Source organism: Ahaetulla prasina, chromosome 17, assembly GCF_028640845.1.
Source record: "Ahaetulla prasina isolate Xishuangbanna chromosome 17, ASM2864084v1, whole genome shotgun sequence".
Taxonomy (NCBI): domain Eukaryota; kingdom Metazoa; phylum Chordata; class Lepidosauria; order Squamata; family Colubridae; genus Ahaetulla; species Ahaetulla prasina.
This window is the reverse complement of record NC_080555.1, coordinates 2467317-2489505: the sequence shown is the minus strand read 5'-3', so window position 1 is coordinate 2489505 and position 22189 is coordinate 2467317. Positions and strand designations below refer to the sequence as shown.

Below are 22189 nucleotides of genomic sequence, written 5' to 3'. Positions count from 1 at the left end.
TTTTCAGGAGGAAAGGCAGCCCGGATGACTTAAGAGGCAGCGCCGTGTAGTGCTTAGAGTCACGTCTATCTAGGAACGCCAGCTGATGGCCGGAGGATCCCAGCGGGGCATGGCAGAATAACAGGGTTGGAAGGGGCCTTGGAGGTCTTCTAGTCCAACCCCCCTGCTCAAGCAGGAGAATTTGGACCGTTTCAGACGAATGGTAGTGCAGTCTCTTCTTGAAAACCTCCAGTGAGAAGGAAGGAAGGAAGGAAGGAAGGAAGGAAGGAGATGAGAAAGGGAAGGAAGGAAGGAAGGAGATGAGAAAGGGAAGGAAGGAGATGATAGAAGGAAGGAAGGAAGGAAGGAAGGAAGGAAGGAAGGAAGGAAGGAGATGATAGAGGGAAGGAAGAAAAGGAAGAAAGGAAGAAAGGAAGGAAGGAAGGAAGGAGATGAGAAAGGGAAGGAAGGAAGGAGATGATAGAAAGAAGGAAGGAAGGAAGGAAGGAAGGAAGGAAGGAAGGAAGGAAGGAAGGAAGGAGATGATAGAGGGAAGGAAGAAAAGGAAGAAAGGAAGGAAGGAAGGAAGGAAGGAAGGAAGGAAGGAAGGAAGGAAGGAAGGAAGGAGATGAGAAAGGGAAGGAAGGAAGGAGATGATAGAGGGAAGGAAGGAAGATGATAGAGGGAAGGAAGGAAGGAAGAAAGGAGATGATAGAGGGAAGGAAGGAAGGAAGGAAGGAAGGAAGGAAGGAAGGAAGGACGGAAGGAAGGATAGTAGAATAACAGAATAAAAGCATTGGAAGAAACCTTGGAGGTCTTCTAGTCCACTCAGGCAGGAGACCCTAAACCATTTCAGACAAACAGCTGTCCAATCTCTTCTTAAAAACCTCCCGTTTTGGAGGCCCCGCCACTTCTGGAAGGCAAGCCAGGGGGCTCCCCAGAGGGCATCTGTCTGACCCCACGACGCTCTTCCTAGATTGTTTCCGGCTGCAACCGTCATAAACGCAAACCCAGTTGCCTAACGTCCGAATTTCTATCCCGGGACCACGGGGAATGCTTGCAACGGGGCGAGAAACGGGGTGGGGGGTGCCCTTCCCTGGTCCCTTCCCTTCTCCCCCCCCGCCCTGTGCCGTCATAACTTGGAACGGTCACTAAACGAAGCTTTTGCAAGTCAGCTCTGTGCCGGGCCAAAAGCAGCCCCCTCCCTCAGGGTTATATTTTAGGAAACAGGGTGGCCAGCTCCCTGCAGGGAGACTGCAACACAATCGGTCTTTGTTGACTGCAGGCGGCAAACAAGCCAGCATCTGTCTCCGGTGCCGGCTTGCCAGGCCTTCCCTATTGGTCGTCCCCGGTGGGGAGGGTCAGGGAGGGGTGGTCCGTGGCTTGGATTTTAGGGCAAAACTCACTCCCCACCCCCCCACCGTTCTTTCTTTCTTTCCTTCCTTCCTTCCTTCCATCCATCCAGCCATCCGTCCAGCCAATCCATCCACCCTCCTGTGCAGTAAGTCTTTCTCATTTCTGCAACCCTTGACGTGTTTCTATCTCCCCACCATCCCACCCCACCTCAAATCTCCCCACCACCCCTACCCCAGATTTCCCAGCTGCAAAAAAAAATTAAAAATTAAAAATATAAAATCTGCATTCGTGATGCTATTCACCAATGCAAAAACTTCACCGAAGATATTCAGAGGTGGGGAGGGTCTCCAGAGGTGGTGCGAGGTGGATCTTTGCGTCCCCCTCCCTTTCCCGAAAATGACACTTTTACTCTGAATTCATGAATTGCATTTTCAGTGGATTTTATTTTTCCCCCTTTCCCAAGATGAGTGGCAAAGGGAGGGAAGCGGGGAGGAGAAGGTGCGTTCGCAAAACCTTCGGGAAACCTGCTAGTTGAAGTACTAACCCAGTTTGGGGAGCCTAACGTCCCTCGATTAACCAACTAAGCCAATGTTAACTAAGTTTAGCATCCCACGCTCCCGAAGCAGAAACTGAAGCCTAATCTAGGTTTAAACTAACCAGGATTAGGGGGACCCAGTGCCTTGGTTTTTCACGGTAAACCTGGAAAAGCAAATGACATTTTTCTCCTATGCATGCAAACTTGACTTTGTGGGTTATTATTATTATTATTATTGTTGTTGTTGTTGTTAAAATCGTATTTTTCTCCCGTTCAGCTAGGTTGGGTGGTTTTAGGAGAGTGCCATGATGAGGAATAATGGGAATATTTTGATCATCCACTTGGCTGTAAATGGGAATTTCTTTCCTTATGTGAGGGGGGGAAGATTTCCTGCTTTGGCCGAAGAAAACGGGTGGGGAATATTTTTGCAAAAATTCACGGCTGGAGGAGATGAAGTTTAAAAATCTAAACCCGGTGAGAAATTTTTCCTAGGTCCCCAAATATTCACGATTTGGAGCTGGCCCAAGGAGTAAAATTTGCAAAAAAATAAATAAATAAATTATTGCAAAGGTTTCTGAGAGTCAGCGTAATAAAGGGGAAAAATATTAGAGAAATCGTTAAAAAAAACCTGTAAAATAATTCAAATATATGGTTGAAAAAGGAAGGGGATGGGGTAGGCTTGTGAAAATGTCATTTTCCCTAGAAAATGAGCGAAGCCCTCTGCGCATGGGCAGGAGCTGCCCTATGGAACTCAAAAGCTGAGAAATTCATCTCAATCGGTCCAGTTCGAAGCTTCTGCGAATAATTTGGGCGTTTGGGGTAGAAAAACTGGGGATTTCGAAGCTGAATGGATCTCTTATTGTCCCCTCCGCCAATCGTCATCACTGGCAGTAGACAAACTCCGAATTTCTTCGGCTGTTCGCAGGTAGTCCTCGACTTACGACAGTTGGTTCGTTTAGTGACCGGCACTGAAAAAAAGGGACTGAGGTCCCTTTTTGCAAACTTACGACCGTCCCAGCAGCCCTGCAGTCACGTGACCAAAATTCGGGTCGTGATATCCTGGGCTCACGTGACCTTTAGAAAAAAAAAAATCAAGGGGGAGGAGCCGGATTCGCTTAATGACCTTGCTAGTAACTACGGCCGTGATTCACTTAACCACCGTGGCAAGAAACGGTTGTTAAACGGAGCAAAATGTCACAGGAATTTGAGCCTCGCTTGTGTTAGCTGTAACACGATGAACAGCTTACCTATAGGAGTTGCCTGTATTTGCTGAACCGTTTCTTTTCTTTTTGGTTGTTATTGTTGTTTAAATGAGGGTTGCAAAAGCCCATTTCCCCATCCTCAAACACACGTGTGGCATGCGTGATTTATTTATCATGTATTTATCAGCTGATACGGGCAGGGATTTGAAGCTCTCTGCCGGCGTACGTGTCTTTCCTAGGAGCAATTAATAATAATAATAATAACACAGCCCCGTGTCTCCCCGACGCGCTTACAAAAACACGACAAGTATTTGGGCCAACACCCCAAAAGTATGTTACATATTCATTCCTTTCAGATTGGATGAAATGGAAATTCGAAATGAAAAGCGATAAGAATCAGAATTGCCAGTCCGCAGAATTGCCTGTGTCGTTTTTAGATCGACTCGCTGGGTTTTTAAAAATTTTATCTTATATCTAGGCTCGGCGAGCCTTAAAGAATAAAACTGCTAAAAATCTGGTCGGCGATGAAAAATAAATAAATAAAAAAATTAGAAATTCGGGCGAGGGGTTGGACTAGATGACCTGCAAGGTCCCTTCCGACTCGGTTAATCTGAATCTGTGACAACCACAGTTGAGCCCCCAAAGTTCCGTTGCTAAGCGAGACAGTTGTTAAGTGAATTTTGTGTTTATTTTTACGACCTTTCCTGTCCCGGTTGTTAAGTGAACCACTGCCGTCGTTGAGTTAGGAACACGGTTGTTAAGTGAATTTGGCTTCCCCATTGACTTTGCTCGTCAGGTCGCAAAAGGGGACCACATGACACCCCCCCCCACTACGACCGTCGTAAATAGGAGTCGATTGCCAAGCGTCTGAATTTAGATGATGTGACCACGGGGAGGCGGGGAGGGTCGTAAGTGTGAAAAATGGTCGTAACTCGCTTGTAATTTCAAACTGTCACTAAGTGAACTATTGTTAATTGTCGAGAACTACCTGTGTCAGGAAACTCTGGAGAGATACTTATTTTGGTCCGAAGGGAAGAGAGGAGGAACAGAAAAATAAAAAATAAATTAGGAATCAAATTAAAATCACCCAGACTCAGCCAGCCCGAGGGAACATGAATATACCAGGCAGAAAATGAAGAAGAAGAAGAAGAAGAAGAAGAGGAAGAGGAGGAGGAGGAGGAGGGGAAGGGGGAGGAGGAGGAGGAGGAGGAGAGGGGGAGGAAGGGGAAGAGGAAGAGGAAGAGGAAGAAGAGGAGGAGAGGAAGGAGAGGATGAGGAGGAAGGAAGAGGAAGAAGAAGGGGAGAGGAGGAGGAGAAGAGGAAGAGAAGAAGAGAAGGAAGAGGAAGGGAGGAGGAGAGGAAGAGGAAGGAGAAGAAGAGGAAGAAGAAGGGGAGAGGAGATGGAGATGGAGGAGGGGAAGAGAAGGAGGAAGAGGAAGAAGAAGAGGAAGGAGAAGGGGGAGAGGGAGAGGGAGAGGGAGGAGGAGGGAGGAGGAAGAGGAAGAGAAGAAGAAAAGGAGGAGGAGGAGGAGGAGGAGGAGGAGGAGGAGGAGGAGGAGGAGGAGGAGGAGAAGAAGAAGAAGAAGAAGAAGAAGAAGAAGAAGAAGAAGAAGAAGAAGAAGAAGAAGAAGAAGAAGAAGAAGAAGAAGAAGAAACCATGAAACTGAGGCCACCAAATGGCTGTTTTCAGGTGGCTTGTTAATGCCAGTTTGGGTGGGTTTCAATTTCTTTTTTGATTTGCAAAGTTGTGGAAAAGTTTGAAAATCCCCATCCTTTGCAATTTTGCCCGCTCCGCCCTCCAGCGAGAGAGCCTTTTTCTGATTTGGGGGATTTTAAATCCGTTTCTTGGGGGTTTTTTTGCCCTTCATTTGGTCCTCCCGGTCCCCCATATCCTCCCTGTTCGAAAGGGGCATTTTGTAGTCCAAAGACGGGGAAGGGCGAAGGCTGGCAGATCTGAATGGCTGCTTTGTTCGGGCAGAGAGCAAAACGTTGTAAACAGCTTTTGCGTGTATAGCTGTGTGTGTATATGTGTGTTGGTGTCTGTCTCGCCCTCCCTTTCTCCGCGTTGGGGCCCGGCGTGCCCAAAACAAAATGAAAGAACGAAAAAAAGGAAAGAATAAGTCGCTCGAGTCCGATATAAACGGCCGTTCCAGAAAGAAGAGAGAATAAAAAGAGTCGGACGGGACCTCGAGAGGTCTTCTAGCCCAACCCCCCTGTTCAAGCAGGAGATCCTGTACAAGCTTGACTTAACGACCCCATTCGTTTCCTGACGGTTCGAAGTTAACAACGGCATCGAAAGGCGTGACCGTTTTTCACACTTGCGACCGACGCAGCAACCCCAGGGGTCGCGTGATCAAAATCTAGACCCTTGGCAACTGACTTGTGTTTATGGCGGTCGCAACTGGAGGTCACGGGATCCCCTTTGGTGACCTTCCCCTGAGCAAAATCAGGGGGAAACCGGGTTCATTGAATGGCGGTCTTATTATATATATATGTTTTCTGAGGTTTCCGCGGGTGTTTGTATGTAGGTCTTTGGTTATTCGGGTTTTCTCCCACGTAAAATTGGAAGTGTCTTGGCGACGTTTCGTCGCCAGAGCCGAAGCACGAAACTGAAGCCTGAAGATGACGAATGAGACTTCATCGAAACGTCGCCAAGACACTTCCAATTTTACGCGGGAGAAAACCCGAATAACCAAAGACCTACATACAAACACCCGTGAAAACCTCAGAAAACAAATATATATATAATACTGCATATTGTGGCAACAGCAAGAATTGTATTTGCACAGCACTGGGAAAAAAATGAGGAAATACCACCACCCCGAAGAAAGTGTGATGAAAAAATAATACTAGATTGCGCAGAAATGAATATGTTGACGTTAAAGATAAAGGATAAAGAAGATAGAGAATATTTTTCCATATGGGATTTGTTTTTAGCAACGGCTAGACAATAGAGGTAGAAATTAGAAACTGGATATATATATTTTTTTACTATATATAAGCAAATAAACCCAAACAATACACTGTTCACGAAGCACTTGTGTATGTTAAAGAAAAATGTACAAATAAAATAGATACGAAAAGAATAATAATAATAAAAAAAATACAAGAATGATTAAAAATACCGGAAAATACCGGTCAAATTCAACCCCCCCAAAAAAGGGTATTATTTTGTAGGTCTGGAACCTCCCTTGCCTGTTTTGGGTTTGGGAAATAAATCAAAACTTTTGTGGCTTGGGTGGCTACGGGAACATTCCAGATGGAAATTGCAGCTGTCCTGGAACAAAAAACAACAAAAAACAGGACCGGAGCTGTTCCACAAGAACTCGGCCAGAGTTGCTCAACTCTTTTCGGGGACAGGAAATGAAAGAAATAGAAGAATGAAAAGCCAGCAGAATTCAGAGGGCTGGAATGAGGGCCCAACCCCGGCAAATAGCTGGGATTTGTCACTCTTCAACTCTTGCAAAATCAGATTTTTAACCTTTGCTGAGAAAGGAGAGGTTGGAAAGGCCGGGCGCCCTCTGGTGAGGGATGGCTGGCATTGCACGCGGGGGGTTCGTCCTCGGCTTACGACCGGAAGGGATCCCTCCTTTTTTTCTGTGGCTGAGCGGGACGCTGGTTAAAAGTGAGCTTCGCCCCATTTTTACGAACCTTTCCTGCCGCCAGTTGGGAAGTGAATCGCGGCAGTTGTCGAGCTAATTCCCACGGTCGTTAAACGAATTGGGCTTCCCCGTTGACGTATCAGAAGGTCCCAAAAGGCGATTGCCATAACCTCGGGACACTGTGACCCGTCGTAAATGTGAGTCGGTTGCCAAGCGTCTGAATTTCGTTAAGTGTGAAAAAAGTTAAGTGTCACTCTTTTGAGTGCCGTTGAAAGTTTGAGCGGTCACTAAATGAACGGTTGTAAGCCGAGGACTTGCCTGTCCGACAAAACGAACTTCTTTTACGAGCACGATTGCTTCACAAACACACTTTTGCCCAAACACAACCAAGGGGACAGATTTGTGCCGTGTTTGCGGAAGGTTCTCCGCCTTAATTTTCTTCATCTAGCGACGTTCGCGACTTGCAAAGGCTGCGCCCCCAACAGGGGGTCGTAAACCGAGGACGATCTGTACCTCTTCCCCCAAGAAGTCTTCCCGTTCATTGGCTCCGCCTCCTGAGCGGCCCGTTTGCTCCTGGCTCCGCCCCCCCATCCTGAGTTGGCGTTTCCTTTTGGCTCCGCCTCTTATCCCTTTCGGAATCTCCAAGCAACCAATCCGCAGATTGGCTTTATCCATCAGGGACTCGTATTCGAGATCCCGCGCCGGTAGTTGGACGTTGCTATCCAGCCTGGCCGCTGTTTAACCCGGGACAAAGTCAAGAGCCCAATTCAATAATTCATGCCATCTTCTTGCATGATTTATGCCGAAATAATTTAGACATCCTTCTGGTTCCCGGCCCGTAACACGAACTCGGATCCTTTGCTCGTCTCGGTATCTGGTTTCGCGGCTCCTCTGTTCTCATCTGATTTTGGTTCCACAAAAACCCTTTTCATGCCGGTCATCCGAGCGGCCTCTGGGGACGGTCCCCATTGTCCGAGCGGAGCTGGCCGGGGACACTCAATCCCTCGTCTCTTGTATCGGTTACTCCTTGGATGAGGGAGGCCGCGGCGGCAACCAAAGCCTCCCTGGACGTATAGGTAATCCTCGACTTACGACTAGAACGGCGTCCCGGATTTCCGTGGCTCGTGACGTTCGTGAAGCGAGTTTTGCCCTGTTTTGCGACCTTCCTTGCCGGAGTTGTTAAGTGAATCACTGCCGTTCATAAGTTAGTCACGCGGTGGGGAAATGAATCCGGCTTCGGACGGTCGCAAAAGGGGATCCCGGCGTCGCCATGACCGTCATAAATTGGAGACGGTTGCCAGCTATTCGATTTAGGGATGGTTGGAGAACAGATGGTGGATGTCAGTGATATTTCCCTGATATTTGGAAAATACGGATCTGCCCAACTGTGCAACACAGAGTGTCTACAGGGAAGGAAGGAAGGAAGGAAGGAAGGAAGGAAGGAAGGAAGGAAGGAAGGAAGGAAGGAAGATGGGAGGGAGAGAGGGAGGAAGGAATATAGATAGAAGGACAGATAAATAGGTAAATGGAAGGGAACGAAGGAAGGAAGGAGAGGGAGGGAGGGAGGAAAACAGGTGGGAGGGAGGAAGGAATATAGAAGGACAGATAAATAGGTAGATGGAAGGGAAAGAAGGAAGGAAGGAGAGGGAGGGAGGGAGGAAAACAGGTGGGAGGGAGGAAGGAATATAGAAGGACAGATAAATAGGTAGATGGAAGGAAAGAAGGAAGGAAGGAGAGGAGGAGGGAGGAAAACAGGTGGGAGGGAGGAAGGAATATAGATAGAAGGACAGATAAATAGGGAGATGGAAGGGAAAGAAGGAAGGAAGGAGAAGGAGGGAGGGAGGAAAACAGGTGGGAGGGAGGAAGGCATATAGAAGGACAGATAAATAGGTAGATGGAAGGGAAGGAAGGAAGGAAGGAGAGGGAGGGAGGGAGGAAAACAGGTGGGAGGGAGGAAGGAATAGAGAAGGACAGATAAATAGGTAGATGGAAGGGAAGGAAGGAAGGAAGGAGAGGAGGAGGGAGGAAAACAGGTGGGAGGGAGGAAGGAATAGAGAAGGACAGATAAATAGGTAGATGGAAGGGAAGGAAGGAAGGAAGGAGAGGGAGGGAGGAAAACAGGTGGGTGGAAGGGAGATAGATGGATATAGATAGATAAATAGATAAGATAGAAGGGAAGGAAGGTATGAAGGAAGGAAGGTAGATGGGTAGATAAATGGATGGAAGGGAATGGAGGAAGGAAGGGGAGGGAGGGAGGGAGGAAAACAGGTGGGAGGGAGGGAGGATTATAGATGGATAGATGAATAGGTGGATGGAAGGGAAGGAAGGAAGACAGGAAGGAAAAAGATGGGAGGGAGGGAGGAATATAGATGGATAGATAAATAGGTGAAGGGAAGGGAAGGGAAAGGAAAGGAAGTGGGAGAAAGGAATGGAAAGGAAAGGAAAGGAAAGGAAAGGGTTTTTTTTCCTCTCTCCCTCCCTCCCTCCTAGATGGTCTTTAGACAGACCATGCCAGGAGGTTTGCAATACAGGTGTCTGCCTTCAGCATCCTCCGTCTCTCTCTCTCTCCCCCCCCTCCCCCCCGTAGGCCCCAGGATGGCGTCGCAATTGGAGACCGCCGTGGAGACCCTCATCTCCGTCTTCCACAACTACTCCGGCAGAGAAGGCGACAAGTATAAGCTGAGCAAGAAGGAGCTGAAGGAGCTGCTGCAGAACGAGCTGGGCTGCCTCTTGGAGGTACCTCCGCGGTCCTTCTGTTTAAATTGGGTTTTTTCTGCCCACCCCCCACCCCGAAGGGACCTTGGAGGTCTTCTAGTCCAGGGGTCTCCAACCTTGGACCCCTTTAAGACTTGTGGACTTCAACTCCCAGAGTCCCTCAGCCAGCAAAGCTGGGAGTTGAAGTCCACAGGTCTTAAAGGGGTCCAAGGTTGGAGACCCTTGTTCTAGTCTAGAGGAGAGAAGGACCACGTGTGTGTGTGTGTGTGTGTGTGTGTGTGTGTGTGTGTGACAAGATAGCAGTAGTCTAGTATTTGAGGGGCTACCTCAAAGAAGAGGGGTTTTTTTTTCCTAGTCTCCAAAGCACCAGAAGGCAACGGATGGAAACTAACCAAGCAGAGAAACAATCTAGAACTAAGGAGGAATTTCCTAGCGGTGAAGACAATGAATCAGTGGGACCACTCGCCACCAGAAGTTGTGGGTACTCCCAACACTGGAGGTTTTTAAGAAGAGACTAGACAGCCATTTGTCTGGAATGGGTCTAGGCCTAGGGTCTCCTGCTTGAGCAGGGGGCTGGACTAGAAGACCTCCGGGGTCCCTTCCGGCTCTGTTCTGATTAGTGACCAACCACTGCTCAACTTCTAAGGTGGGACTAGAACTCCCAGTCTCCTGGCGATTGGCCCACAGTCACCCAGCTGGGCTTTCGTGCCTATGCGGGACTAGAACTCACAAGCCACCTGGTTTCTCGGCCAGCCCCTTAACAGGACAGCAAGCTGACTTTTAAAAACTCAAATTACTTTTCTTGTGCATTGGCTTTAATTTAGATAACAGGGGTTTTGGTGGACTGTTGACCATTCTCCAACTGGGTGGTCAGGGCTCAACTTCTAAGGTGGGACTAGAACTCACAGCCACCTGGTTTCTCGGCCAGCCCCTTAACAGGATACCAAGCTGACTTTTAAAAACTCAATTAAATTTATTTTATTTATTTCCTCTTGCATTGGCTTTAATTTAGATAACAAAGTTTTTGCTGGACCATTCTCCGACTGGGTGGACAGGGGAAAAAAAAAGAGATTTTTTTGCAGGGTCAGTTAAACACAAAAAGCCCAGCTTTTGTACAAGGGGAGCCTTCGGTGCGGTCACCTAGCGCCGTTGTTGGCTTCAAGCTTTAACCGAAGCCCTCACTGCAGGCCAAAGAAATTCTGGGAAATCCAGCTGGGGTCTCCCACGTGTCCCGTTCTTGCATTTTGTGAAAAGGAAAAAAATATTTTTTTAAAAAATTTGCATTTATATCCCGCCCTTCTCCGAAGACTCAGGGCGGCTTACACTATGTTAGCAATAGTCTTCATCCTATTTGTATATTTATATACAAAGTCAACTTATTGCCCCCCCAACAATCTGGGTCCTCATTTTACCTACCTTATAAAGGATGGAAGGCTGAGTCAACCTTGGGCCTGGTGGGACTTGAACCGGCAGTAATTGCAGGCAGCTGCTGTTAATAACAGACTGCATTAGCAGCCTGAGCCACACGTCTGGTTCTGGGAAAACGGAGGCGGACGAGGGACGGATGGACGGCCGACGGCCGGTATCCTTCGACTCGGGGATTGAACGGCACCCCAAATCCTTTCTTTTTTTCCAGACTCAGAGAGATCCGGAGATGGTGGACAAGATCATGCACGATCTGGATGAGAACGGCGATGGGGAAGTTGATTTCCAGGAGTATATGGTCCTGGTGGCCGCCTTAACCGTGGCCTGCAACCCTTTCTTTTCGGAGGAAACCTGAGCTCGCCGGAGGCCCTTCTGGCGGGAGTTTTTTTTTTTTTTTGGAGGGGGGGTTCAAGCCCAGCGGCCGTTTGCTATCCCCCTTCGCAATGGCTTCCCTCCCCCCTCTTTCTTGCGGCTTCTCTGCCCGGCTGGGAGCACCCCGAGGTGCCTTGTAAACCGCCTGCTGAGATAGCACTGCTGCTGATTAAAGTTGTTTAGTGTGCACTGCGTGTGGTCTGGTCTCTTGGGGGGACGGACGGACAGGGAGAGCAGGGGTGGGGGGCTTGGGGGTGTTGGGGAAGAGGTGTTATGGTTTGTCAGCTACCTACGGAGCTGGCAACTGAGTCGGACAGCGATGAGGCAGAGGTGGGGCCAGGGCCATAGGGGAGTGAGGTGCGGACTCCGGAGCCTCCAGAGACTGATAGTAGTGAGGCAGAGAAACAGGAGGAGCCTGTTCCTAATACACGCATGAGAAGAGCTGCCAGAAGGTAATAGCAGCTCAAGCAGAGAGGACGACTCAGGAGTAACGCCAAGAGATGATTGGCCCCTCCCATAAGGCTTAAAAGACCAGCAACAGCGTTTGAGCTTTGCCGGAAAACAATGTTGGTAGCTGTGTCTTCTGCTTCGTCTACGTCTTTGTTTTTGTGGCTTCTGGACATTTGCCAGGAAGGGCCTTCGGCAGTTTGTCTAGTTGGGCCAAGGTTTGCGAGATAACTGAGGAATTTGTGTTGGGAGGCATTTGGGAATGAAGTAATTTCCAGCTGTTCGAATAAAGTTTGTTTCTTTTTCCACGGACTGAGTTTATTACTACCTACTTGGGCCTGGGTTACAACAAGAGGGGTGGAAGGCAGTCTGGGAGCCTGGGGGAAACAGGGAGATGGACCCAGGGACACAGGGGGAGGCTGGAGTGTGGTTTTGCGGGCGCGCTCACAAAATGGCCCTGGGGTGGGTGGGTTTGGCCAGCTGAAATGCAAAAACTTTTTCCCCATACTGAGACAACTAGCCATGCTGGAAACAGACTCTTTGGGAAATCAACTCTAGGATTTAAAAGAAGGGGAAACAAATAAAAACTCTTTAAAAAGTTTTTTTTTTTTTTGAGGGAGGGGGAAAAAAAAGCTCCCATTCATAAAAACGTGGCGCCCCGCCCACAAGCCGCCAAGCCCCGCCCCCTCGAGGCCTGCCAGCCTCGTGATGGTGAATGGGAAGTCCGCGGAAGAAGTTGAAGCCCCGCCCCTTTCTCGCGCTGGCTCGGTCGCTCTTTTGCGCCTGCGCGCCTAGGGAGGTGGGTGGGAGGAGCCGTTTTTTTTTTGGTCCCTCGCCGGCGCATGCGCGAGCTGTGAAGAAAGAAAAGACTTGGGCGGCGCCATTTTGCCGGGGCTTTCTCTGAGGGGAGATTTCTAGAGACGCGGAGAAGCCGCGGCGGAGCAGCAGGAAGCAGCGGCGGCGGCGAGCGGGTCCCGCTGCTCCCGAGGGTCGGATAAGTGAAGGGGAGAACCACCACCGCCACCATCTTGGCGTTCAGGGCATCCGACGGGGCCGGCCGGGCGAGGCCTGAACGGAGCCTCCCGTCGCAGCCGCCGGCAGAGTCGCCAAACAAGCCGGGCGAACCTCGACCCCGACGGTGAGGAGACCCGCGGCGGTGGCCGGGTGGGATTTTGGAGGTGTGTGGGGGTGGGAAAAAGCTCGCCGGGACCGTTGGCCCACGTGACCGGCTCGAAACGCGGGCTACCGGAAGTGAGGGCGGGCACTTCCGGTGTAGAGGGGCGGGGCGGCCCCTTGCGCTCATTTCCCCCACCCCTCGAAGGTGTGAGGGGGGGGTCTTCTGGACTGCATGTCCCATCTGGGGCGACTGTGTGTTATGGGGTTTCTTGTCCTGGCGGATGATGGGAGTTGTAGTCCAGCTTTGCTAAGAGATGGGCTTATGGGGGTTGGGACCCCAGGCTGGGAGAGGCCTTCCTTGAGTGTTTGGCCTTTGCCCCCTCCCCAAGCCGTTGGGACACCGCCCCCCCCTTAAAAACCCATATTGGATTCTGCATCGAGGCTTCCTGAAGTTTTCCCTTACTATCACAACCACCCTGCAGGGTAGGCTGGCGGAGAGAGTGGTGGGGCCACAGGGGACAAAGGCCTGAGGAGCTTCTATGGCTGCTGGCTCCACAGCTGGGGATTCATATAATCTATGCCAGGGGTCCCCAACCTTGGCAGTTTTAAGACTCGTGACCTTCAACTCCCAGAATTCCTCTGGGAAGAAAGCTGGTTGAGGAATTCTGGGAGTTGAAGTCCACAAGTCTTAAAGTTGCTAAGAATAGAACAGAATAGAATTTTTTACTGGCCAAGTGTGATTGGACACACAAGGAATTTGTCTTTGGTGCATAAGCTCTCAGTATACATAAAAGAAAAGATACCTTCTCCAGGTTGGGGACCCCTGATCTAAGCGGTTATATACATAATTTTGTATTTGCTTGCTTGTTTGTTTATCTTGCCATGTTTTATGTAGTGTTATGTTGGAGGTGGCTGTACCCCACCTTTGAGAGCTGTACACAACGAAATTTCATTTTTAACGTGTTGCCAATTAGTGTGCATTCAAAGTCTATTCTGTTCCATTCTTCTGGTGGGCAGCTGGTCAGTTTCCGGTGGTCCCTAGGAGTCAATAATCAAGAATATTAAAAATAAAAATAAAAAATGGAGCCAGTTTGAGGTAGTCATTAAGACACTAGGCTAAGAAAGCACCCAATCACCAGCAGACTGTGAATTATAGTCCCGCCTTAGGTCAGAAAGCCATTTAGGTGACTTTGGGCCTATCACCAGGAGACTGGGAGTTCTAGTATCACCTTAGCCATGAAAGCCGTCTGGGTGACTTTGGGCCTATCTCCAGGAGCTGGTGAGTTCTAGTCCTGCCTTAGACATGAAAGCCATTACGTGACTTTGGGTCAATCACCAGGGGATGGGGAATTCTAGTCCTGCCTTAGGCATGAAACGTCTAGATGACTCCCTCTTGGCTGAACCTATCTCACAGAGTTGTTGCTGTGAGGAAAATAGAAGAAAGTGTCTTGGATATGTCTGTTGCCTGGAGTTATTTGAAATAATAATAATAATAATAATAAAGACAGGATATAAATAAATAAATCAGGCTCTTTTAGTAACGTCTTCCTTTTATGCGCAGGTTCTGGGCACCGGAGATGGCCGCGCAGTCAGCGCCGAAAGTCGTGCTTAAGAGCACCAGCAAGATGTCTCTTAACGAGCGGTGAGGAACTCAACGGCCACCTTCAGCTCATAAGATCTTTTTATTTTTTACGTTCTTTTTTTTTTTTTTTAGTTTTGTACACTCTGTTTGGTATCCAGAGCAAGAGCGGTCTTTGCGATGCTTGTAAATCTATCCAGAGGCACCCAAGAGCCGCGCGGGCAGCTCCCCGCTGCCCTTCGATCCCGCAGCCCGCCGTGGTACACCAGGTTGAAAAGGGCAAACGTGTCGGTCTTAACCGGCAAAAAAAAACCCGGTCGCATGGTGGGATGTGTCCTGAGGAAACGCCCTCCTCCTTTTTTTCTTCCACATGTGTTCATATTCTAGAGATGTGTGGTATGACACCTGCAGTGTGGTAGCATGTCACCGCAGCTGTGGGAGGCTTCCTGCTGTGCCCGAGGCAGACGCGCGCGAGCTCGTGTGGTCTGCGCTGTAAGAGGCAGGCAGCTGGCCGCTCTGACCAGCCCGAAGGCTCCTTGGGGGTCTTGTAAGAGGCAAGTGCTTGGCTCCATCACCTGCTGCTTCCTCTCCTCTGCACTCCTCCCTCCTCTTCCTCGTCCGTGTCTCTCTGAGTTCAAATGTCCGACTGTTGCCCGAAGCCTTTGCTTTTCATTCCCCTTCTGTGTTAAATTCTATAGTCCTAGATTAATCGGCCTCAATGTCCAGCAGGAGAGTATCGTAACTTCATCTGTAGTTTTAAAAAATCTACAGGTAGTAGATTTTTAGTAGTTTTAAAAATCTACAGGTGATATTTACCTGTATGAAGGCTGGGATGTTTTAACAGCATCCTTCCTTTCCTGGAAAAAATCATTACAGGTAGTCCTCGACTTGTGGCCGTTTGTTTAGTGACCATTCGAAGTTAGCAACAGCACTGAAAAAGTAGCTTAGGTCCATTTTTCACAGTTAACGACTGTTGCAGCATCCATCGAAATTCAGACACTTAGCAACCGACACGTATTCATGACGGTTGCAAGCAAAGTCCGTGGGGGGGGGCAGATTCACTTATCAGCTGTGTTCCCTGTTTAACAGCTGCGGTGTTTCACTTAACCATCGCAAGAAAGATCACAAAATGAGGCAAAAATGACTCGATGAATGTCTCACTTAACAACAGAAGTGCTGGGCTCAATTGTGGTCGTAAGCCGAGGACTATCGGTACTCTTTTTCTGGATGTAAATCGGCAACTTGATTGGCCCAAAAGCCCATCAGATTTAGTTGCCAAAGCTCATGGAACTCTTGTCCCATGTCGGCCAAGACTTAATTAATTTAGAGTTTTAAAATTTTATTATTCCTATCCTGAAGGGGAATAATAAATATTCGCTAATAAGTCTTGTGGGCCCTCCTGATTTCGGTTACTGTTCGAAAAACCCTCCGATTGGATCGCTGCTCCTAGAGGTTAGGTTGCAAGGTATACAAAATGTATACAAAATGTTTCTTGTCGAGTGTTATCCGATACACATTATGTTTATAAATCTTGTGGCATAGACAGCAATGGTGTCCATCCAATTCGGAGGGGGGAAAAGGGGGGTAAACTAGGTTTATGGTTTTGGGATACTTCTCTCAATGCCGGTTTCAGGATGCCAAGATGGTAGGTTTTGAGTGTTGCCGTGTTCACCATTCTTTCATTTTGATCTCTCTTATTTGTCCTAGTCTAGAGGGTTGTAGCTTTGGGAGTAACCTAGCAGTTCTATCTTTAACATCCTCGAAACCTCCCTCCCTCCCTTTGTCTACTTAGACCCCCCCCCTTCTCGTCTTTTCACCACCATTTCTGCTTCGCTCTGTCCGTTTCCCACCTTTGCTTGATTTTATTTGGACATCATCCGTCTCTGGTTTTCCATCCACGCCTTTCGAATGTTTGTGTGTGTGTCTCCCCCCTGCACGCTTTGTGGAAAAATGAGGAAAACCAAAAAAAAAAAAAAGTTCCCATTACGCTTTAAACGGGATCTTGAATGTGTGTAAACCACCTTATTACGTTTATAAAAAAAAAATAAATCGTGGGATGCCGCTGTGCACCCCCCTTCTGCTCTGAGAGGGCTGTGAAATGCCGCTTGAAATGGGTTTGTAATGAAACGTTTGCTTAAACACACCCGTTTTGTTCGACCTTGAAGCTTTACTAATATGCTGAAGAACAAACAGCCGATCCCGGTGAATATACGCGCCACAATGCAGCAGCAGCAATTAGCCAGTGCCCGAAACCGGAGGCTGGCCCAGCAGATGGAAAACAGGCCTTCCGTCCAGGCTGCCTTGAAACTCAAGCAGGTGAGGCCGGTGGTAGAGGAGACGCTCAGCGGCTGGAGGGGTGGGAAGGACCTGGAGGGTGAAGGTGAGGATGGGCTCCGGCACCCCAAGTCCGAAAGCTCGGAAGACAAAACCTCTGGTCCCCGTGACCCACCCCGATTGGATCCCGCGGGGCTTAACTTCGGGCCATGCTCCCACTCCTCTTTCAAATATAAGCGGGTGAATTATTAGCAATTTTTCTGTGTCGGAAATGTCAGCCAGGTGCAAATTCATGGCCAGAACGGTGCGGAGCAATTAGGGTTGTTTTTCTTAGGTTTTCACGGGTATATGTATGCAGGTTTTGGTATGTTCGGGTCTTTTCCCGTGTAAGATTGGAAGTATTTAGGCAACGTTTCGATGAGATCTCACTCATCATCTTCAGGCTTTGGCTTTGTTCTTATGTGAGCAAAAGAACAAAACCAAAGCCTGAAGATGATGAGTGAGATCTCATCGAAACATTGCCTCAGTACTTCCAATTTTACATGGGAAAAGATCCAAACATACCAAAACCTGGAAGTATCTTGGCGACGTTTCGACAAAGTCGCATTTGTCATCTTCAGGCTGGTGTTTACTGCTTCTAGAAGCATGAAGCAGTAAACACCAGCCTGAAGATGACGAATGAGTCTTTGTCGAAACGTCGCCAAGACACTTCCAGTTTTACACAGGAGAACTTCTCTGGCTGAGCTCTTTTGATTTAATTTTTGTTCCAACAATTCCTGCGACCCAGCAGAGCTGACCCCCCCCCTCTCTTGTTAAATTTAGTGACAAAGGGAGACTTGAATAGATCAATTTCAAGGTATTTAGCTCTCATCAGCTAGCCATACCCTTCTGGTCTTGGACTAGCCATACCCTTCTGGAACCTGGCCTTGCTTGCCTATCAGGCAGATGTATTAACCACTAAGCCACAGGTTCTCCTCTGTCAGCTGTACTGGGGGGAAGATTTAAGTGGGTTTTTTTCCCCTACCCAAATACAAAAATAGTTTGTCTTGTAAGCGACTGCCTGGAGGGCTCCTGGAATGGGGCTGAAAGGCGAAAAGGAGGCAGTATGCGCCCTCCTTTATTTGGGTAGACCAGGTTGCTTCGATAGGAAAAAAACAATATATGTAGAGAGAGAGGAGGGAGGGAGAAGGAAAGGAAAGGCCACTGTTCTAAGCTCTGCTGGGTCACTGGAATTGTTGGGACAAAAATCAAAAGAGCCCAGCCAGAGGGGTGGAATCCTGTCCCCAAAGAACGCTGGGTTTTATTCCCTTGGCATTTGAGACAGTTCTGTTTAAGTGGCACCTCCCTTGCTTGATAATCGTTGGGGGGAAAAAAAAGAATCCTGTACTGTTTTCATCTCTCTGGGCTTATAACATGGCAGTGACAAAATTCCATTACAGGGACACTCGAAGTCCGAGCACCCAAATGGTCGGGGAACAATAAGCTGACTCTGAAACAGCTTAGAGCGGGTTATAAAACCCTGTGAAGCGGGATAGAGGTGCTCTTGTTATTCTGGCCAAGAGACATTTGAAATGTGATTCTGATGGCTGAGGTTTCCCTCTTTCCCGCTCTCCTATCCTTTTTGGGGATGGGATCCTCTGTCCCAAAAATGCTGCCCCCCCCCCAAAAAAAAGGCATTTGGACTTCCTTGTTTTATTTTTCCCTTGGAAAACGTTTCGCTTCTCATCCAAGAAGCTGCTTCAGTTCTAACTGACCGGTGGGGAATGGAAGGATTTATTGGATTCAGAAGGAAAAAAACAACAGCCCACCAATGATGTCCAGTTACCTTTTGAAAAAAAGAAAAGGAAAAAAAAAACACCTTTGGGACAACTGTGACCTGGATGATTGACAGACGGGATGCTCTGAAGCTCAAGCCAGAAATTCCTGCCTGAGAAGCTCGTATCTTAAGGAGGAGGGGTGTTTGCTCTTCCCTTTGGCTTGCCCTCAAATTTAGATTAGATTAACAGAGTTGGAAGGGACCTTGTGGGTCATCTAGTCCAACCCCCGGCCCAAGCAAGAGACCCTACACCATTTCTGATCGATGGCAGCCCAGTCTCTTCTTGAAAGCCTCCAGGGATGGAGCTCCCACGACCTCCGAAGGCAACTTCTGTTCCATGGGTTTGATTGTTCTCACTGTCAGGAAATTCCTCCTTATTTCTAGGTTGAATCTCTCCTTGGTCAGTTTCCATCCATTGTTCCTTGTCTGGCCTTCGGGTGCTTTGGAGAATAGCCTGACCCCCTTCCTCCTCTCTGGGGCAGCCCCTCACACTGAATTAATTGACTCAAAACTGAATTAAGAGGTTGCCATTCAGCCACTGAGCTAAGGTTTCCAGAGCTGATGTCTTCCTGCGACAAAAACCCAGGAGTGTCGTTTTGTTTTTTCCCCCCCCACCCAGTGATGCCGCTAATTATGCAAATTTCTGCCTTATAGGTTATGTAAGGTAGCTCACACCTGGGGGTGCCCTTGCACACCCTGCTTGTCCCTGCTGCCTTTTCCCTTCTTCTAACCTTCCCTTCTTCCAGAAGAGCCTGAAACAACGTCTGGGCAAAAGTAACATCCAGGCACGCTTAGGCCGGCCGGCGGGAGCCCTGGCTCGTGGGGCCTTAGGAGGACGGGGGCTGCCGATGGGGCAGAGAGGACTGCCCCGGGGCGCCATGCGCGGGGGACGCGGAGCGCGGGGGCTGCTGCGCGGAGGAATCCCCCTGCGAGGTGAGTGCGCTGTGGGGGGGGGACTTGTTGCCCTTTGGCAACAAGATGAAAAATTCTGTTGTTGTGGTTTTTCTGCGCTTCTAATACATTGTTTGTGTGCGTGTTAAGAATTCAGGTAGTCCTTAACGATCACAGTTGTGACCAGAATTTCTGTTATTAAGCAAGGTGGTTAATATGTTTAATCCAGCAGCCTTTTTTGGTTTTTAAGCGAAACCCGGCAGTCGTTAAGCGATCTCCCATTGAATTTGCTTGTCGGGAGCCCACCGGAAAAGTCTCGAGTGGCGATCACATGATTCCTCCTCCCCCCCCCCCCAGGATGCTACACCTTTGATAAGCACACATCAGTTGTCAAGTGTGTGGATTTTGATCCTGTGACCGAGGGGCTTTAATCTCAAAAGAGAATTCCCTCCTTCTCTTACAGGACATAGTTTGCTTCGGGGAGGCCGGGGGCTCGGCCCCCGAATGGGACTGAGGAGAGGAGGCATGAGAGGCCGGGCAGGGCCCGGCAGGGGCGGCCTCGGCCGAGGAGCCATGGGACGGGGCGGCCTTGGCCGAGGTGAGTGAAATGAACCCGAAGGACAGATTGGGGATGGGGGGAATTATTGGGGTTGGGTATCTAATGTTTTTGGGGCCTTCTAACCGTTTCCTTCCCGGCTTCTTTTTTCCCCCTCCCAAGGTCGCGGCATGGCCGGGCGGGCCAGGGGCGGCTTCGGGGGCCGCGGAAGAGGCCGGGGCCGCGGAAGAGGCGCCACTCGCCCGGCGCTAACCAAGGAGCAGTTGGACAACCAACTGGACGCTTACATGTCAAAAACAAAAGGACACCTGGACGCTGAGCTGGATGCTTACATGGCTCAGACAGACCCGGAAACCAACGATTGAGACTGGGGAAGAAGTGGGGGGAGGGATGCTTGTTGGGGGTGGGTGGGCCCAGGGAGGGGGGCATCGATTGGTCTTCCCCCCCCCCCCCCACGACGACCACAAATGCCACCAGCTCATCCTGCCAGGGAGGGGCCTGTGAGGCAGAAACGTAGAGAGCCAGGAGCTTTTCCTTTTGAAATGTTTTTCTTCCCTTTTTATGTTTCGACGCTCCTGGTTGTGTGAACGCGTCTTGGGGAGGGGGGGGACCCCTTTTCTATCGGCCTCTAAAAGGGGGTGTCCGAGCAGCTCCTTCTGCTCCCCGTTTCTATTAGCAAAGCAGCATCCTCCCAAGACCCCCCCTCTTTGCCTTGTAGTGGAGCAACATCGCATGTCTCTCCCGCCCCCTTTCAGTCTTGCCCTTGCGGGAGGGGGAGGAAGGGGGCCATATCCCAGACCTTCCCCACACTTTCCTGTGTCCCAACAGGCCATGCTGTGACTCGGTGGCTGGGATCTCCAGGTGTCGGGACCTTCCTTCCCACCCTGAGCCCCCCAGGAGAAAAATAACTAAAATTAGGCCCCAAATTTGATTTTTTAAAAACCCAAATGCCCCCAGAAGAAGCCGAGAGGGGTTTTATTTTATTTTATTTTGGTTGTTTCTAATGATGACGAAACAAATGTGGGGTTTTTTTTGGGGGGGGGCGTATGTTGGTGGGTTTGGGTTGCCAAGGAGACGGTTGCTCTTCCTCTCTCTTCTCTCTCCCCTCCCCTCGCTATCTGCAGTTTTGTGAACTCCGTTCCGAACCAACATCCTGATTTTCTGTACGGAAACAATTGCAGGGAAAATGAAAACGTGGACTGTGGCTGTTTGTGGTTTTGTGTGTCTTTTTTTCTTCAAAGAGAAGTTGCCAGTTCCAAATGATGAATCCACGGTGGAGTTGGGGGGGGGGGGGGGCTGGCCACCATCTGCCGAGACATCCCCCTCCCAGTTTTTCCTTTACATTTCCTACATAGCTCCCTAAACTTCCCATATATCTCAACTTCCATAGGCAGCTAAAGAAACAAGTCTATAATTAAAATAAAATGAAAATTAAACCTAGCTCTCTAGTTTTCCTTGTCGCAGAGCAAAGTTTGGCTCCTCTGCTTTCTTGAGGTCTCCCCCTTTTCTGAAATGGTGCTCCAAGTTTGATTGACTTGCATTTCTTGTGGGGGGGGGAGTCTTGAGGGGGGGCTGACAAACTTGGGGGACCAACTAAGGAATGTCCTTCGTGCCCTATCATATAGCTTGTTGCCTTTGGGCGCCCTGCCAGCGCCTTCCGTTTTAAAATTTGGAAATAACAACACAAATATTCTTCTTGTGTCACTAAGCCCAAATCAGGGTTTGTGTACCTCACTAGCCGGGTAGTCGTTTTGTGCAAAATCAACAAATCCAAGATCTGGGGAAAACCGTAGATTTTCACAGGTATGGGTATGTAGGTCTTGGCATTTTCGGATCTTTTCCTGTGTAAGGTTGAGAGTATCTTGGTGACGTTTTGACAAGGTCTCACTCGTCATCTTCAGGCTGGTGTCTTCGGCTTCTGTGAGCAAAGCGTGGTCGGACCTGCCATCTCTATAAATACTGGTGGGGAGTGTTGCTGTGAGCACTGTAACAACACTCACAGCAACACTGTGAAGCACGAAGCCGAAAACACCAGCCTGAAGATGATGAGTGAGACCTCTCCAGACACAGATGGCGGCATGTTAAGGGTTGGTCGGAGGGAGGTGGGATCGGTTCCTAATAGATGATGGTTTGGTCTCCAGGTTTTCTAAGAGCTAGAAAGGAAAGTTTTGTTGGCTTGGTTGGAAGCTTCCTGGCTTAACGGGAGGAGGAATTGAATGCTGGTTTTGCTTTATGCACTTTCAAAATAAAAATTTTATAAGCGATAATCTGGATATGCGCAAGTGGACGCTCGATTCGAGGTTTATTATAAAATAAAACCCGGG

General features: G+C 49.1%; 2 protein-coding genes across 3 annotated transcripts; both read left to right on the top strand.

Annotated features, from left to right (window-relative positions):
• Positions 1–1336: 1336 nt before the first annotated feature.
• On the top strand, positions 1337–11373 carry S100A1 (S100 calcium binding protein A1). The gene is made up of 3 exons (XM_058159829.1): positions 1337–1480; positions 9262–9410; positions 11026–11373. Exons 2-3 carry the CDS (start codon positions 9270–9272, stop codon positions 11167–11169), a joined length of 285 nt encoding a protein of 94 aa, XP_058015812.1. The 5' UTR covers positions 1337–1480; positions 9262–9269; the 3' UTR covers positions 11170–11373.
• Positions 11374–12479: 1106 nt separating this feature from the next.
• Positions 12480–21069, top strand: CHTOP (chromatin target of PRMT1). Of its 2 annotated transcripts, none has more exons than XM_058159811.1 (6): positions 12480–12771; positions 14311–14391; positions 16494–16644; positions 19168–19351; positions 19773–19907; positions 20028–21069. In XM_058159811.1, the coding sequence occupies exons 2-6, from the start codon at positions 14327–14329 to the stop codon at positions 20228–20230; spliced, it is 738 nt and encodes a 245-aa protein (XP_058015794.1). In that variant the 5' UTR covers positions 12480–12771; positions 14311–14326; the 3' UTR covers positions 20231–21069. The 2 variants fall into 2 exon arrangements, with proteins under 2 accessions (XP_058015794.1, XP_058015793.1); XM_058159810.1 differs by having other exon boundaries at positions 19165–19351.
• Positions 21070–22189: the final 1120 nt, after the last annotated feature.

Bases quoted from the DNA above. Each gene is read 5' to 3' on its own strand.
- S100A1 (XM_058159829.1), top strand. From the start codon at position 9,270: ATGGCGTCGCAATTGGAGACCGCCGTGGAGACCCTCATCTCCGTCTTC. The intron at 9,411-11,025 runs GTACCTCCGCGG...CTTTTTTTCCAG, and splicing joins AGCTGGGCTGCCTCTTGGAG to ACTCAGAGAGATCCGGAGAT.
- CHTOP (XM_058159810.1), top strand. From the start codon at position 14,327: ATGGCCGCGCAGTCAGCGCCGAAAGTCGTGCTTAAGAGCACCAGCAAG. The intron at 16,645-19,164 runs GTGAGGCCGGTG...CCCTTCTTCCAG, and splicing joins CTGCCTTGAAACTCAAGCAG to AAGAGCCTGAAACAACGTCT. The intron at 19,908-20,027 runs GTGAGTGAAATG...CCCCCTCCCAAG, and splicing joins ACGGGGCGGCCTTGGCCGAG to GTCGCGGCATGGCCGGGCGG.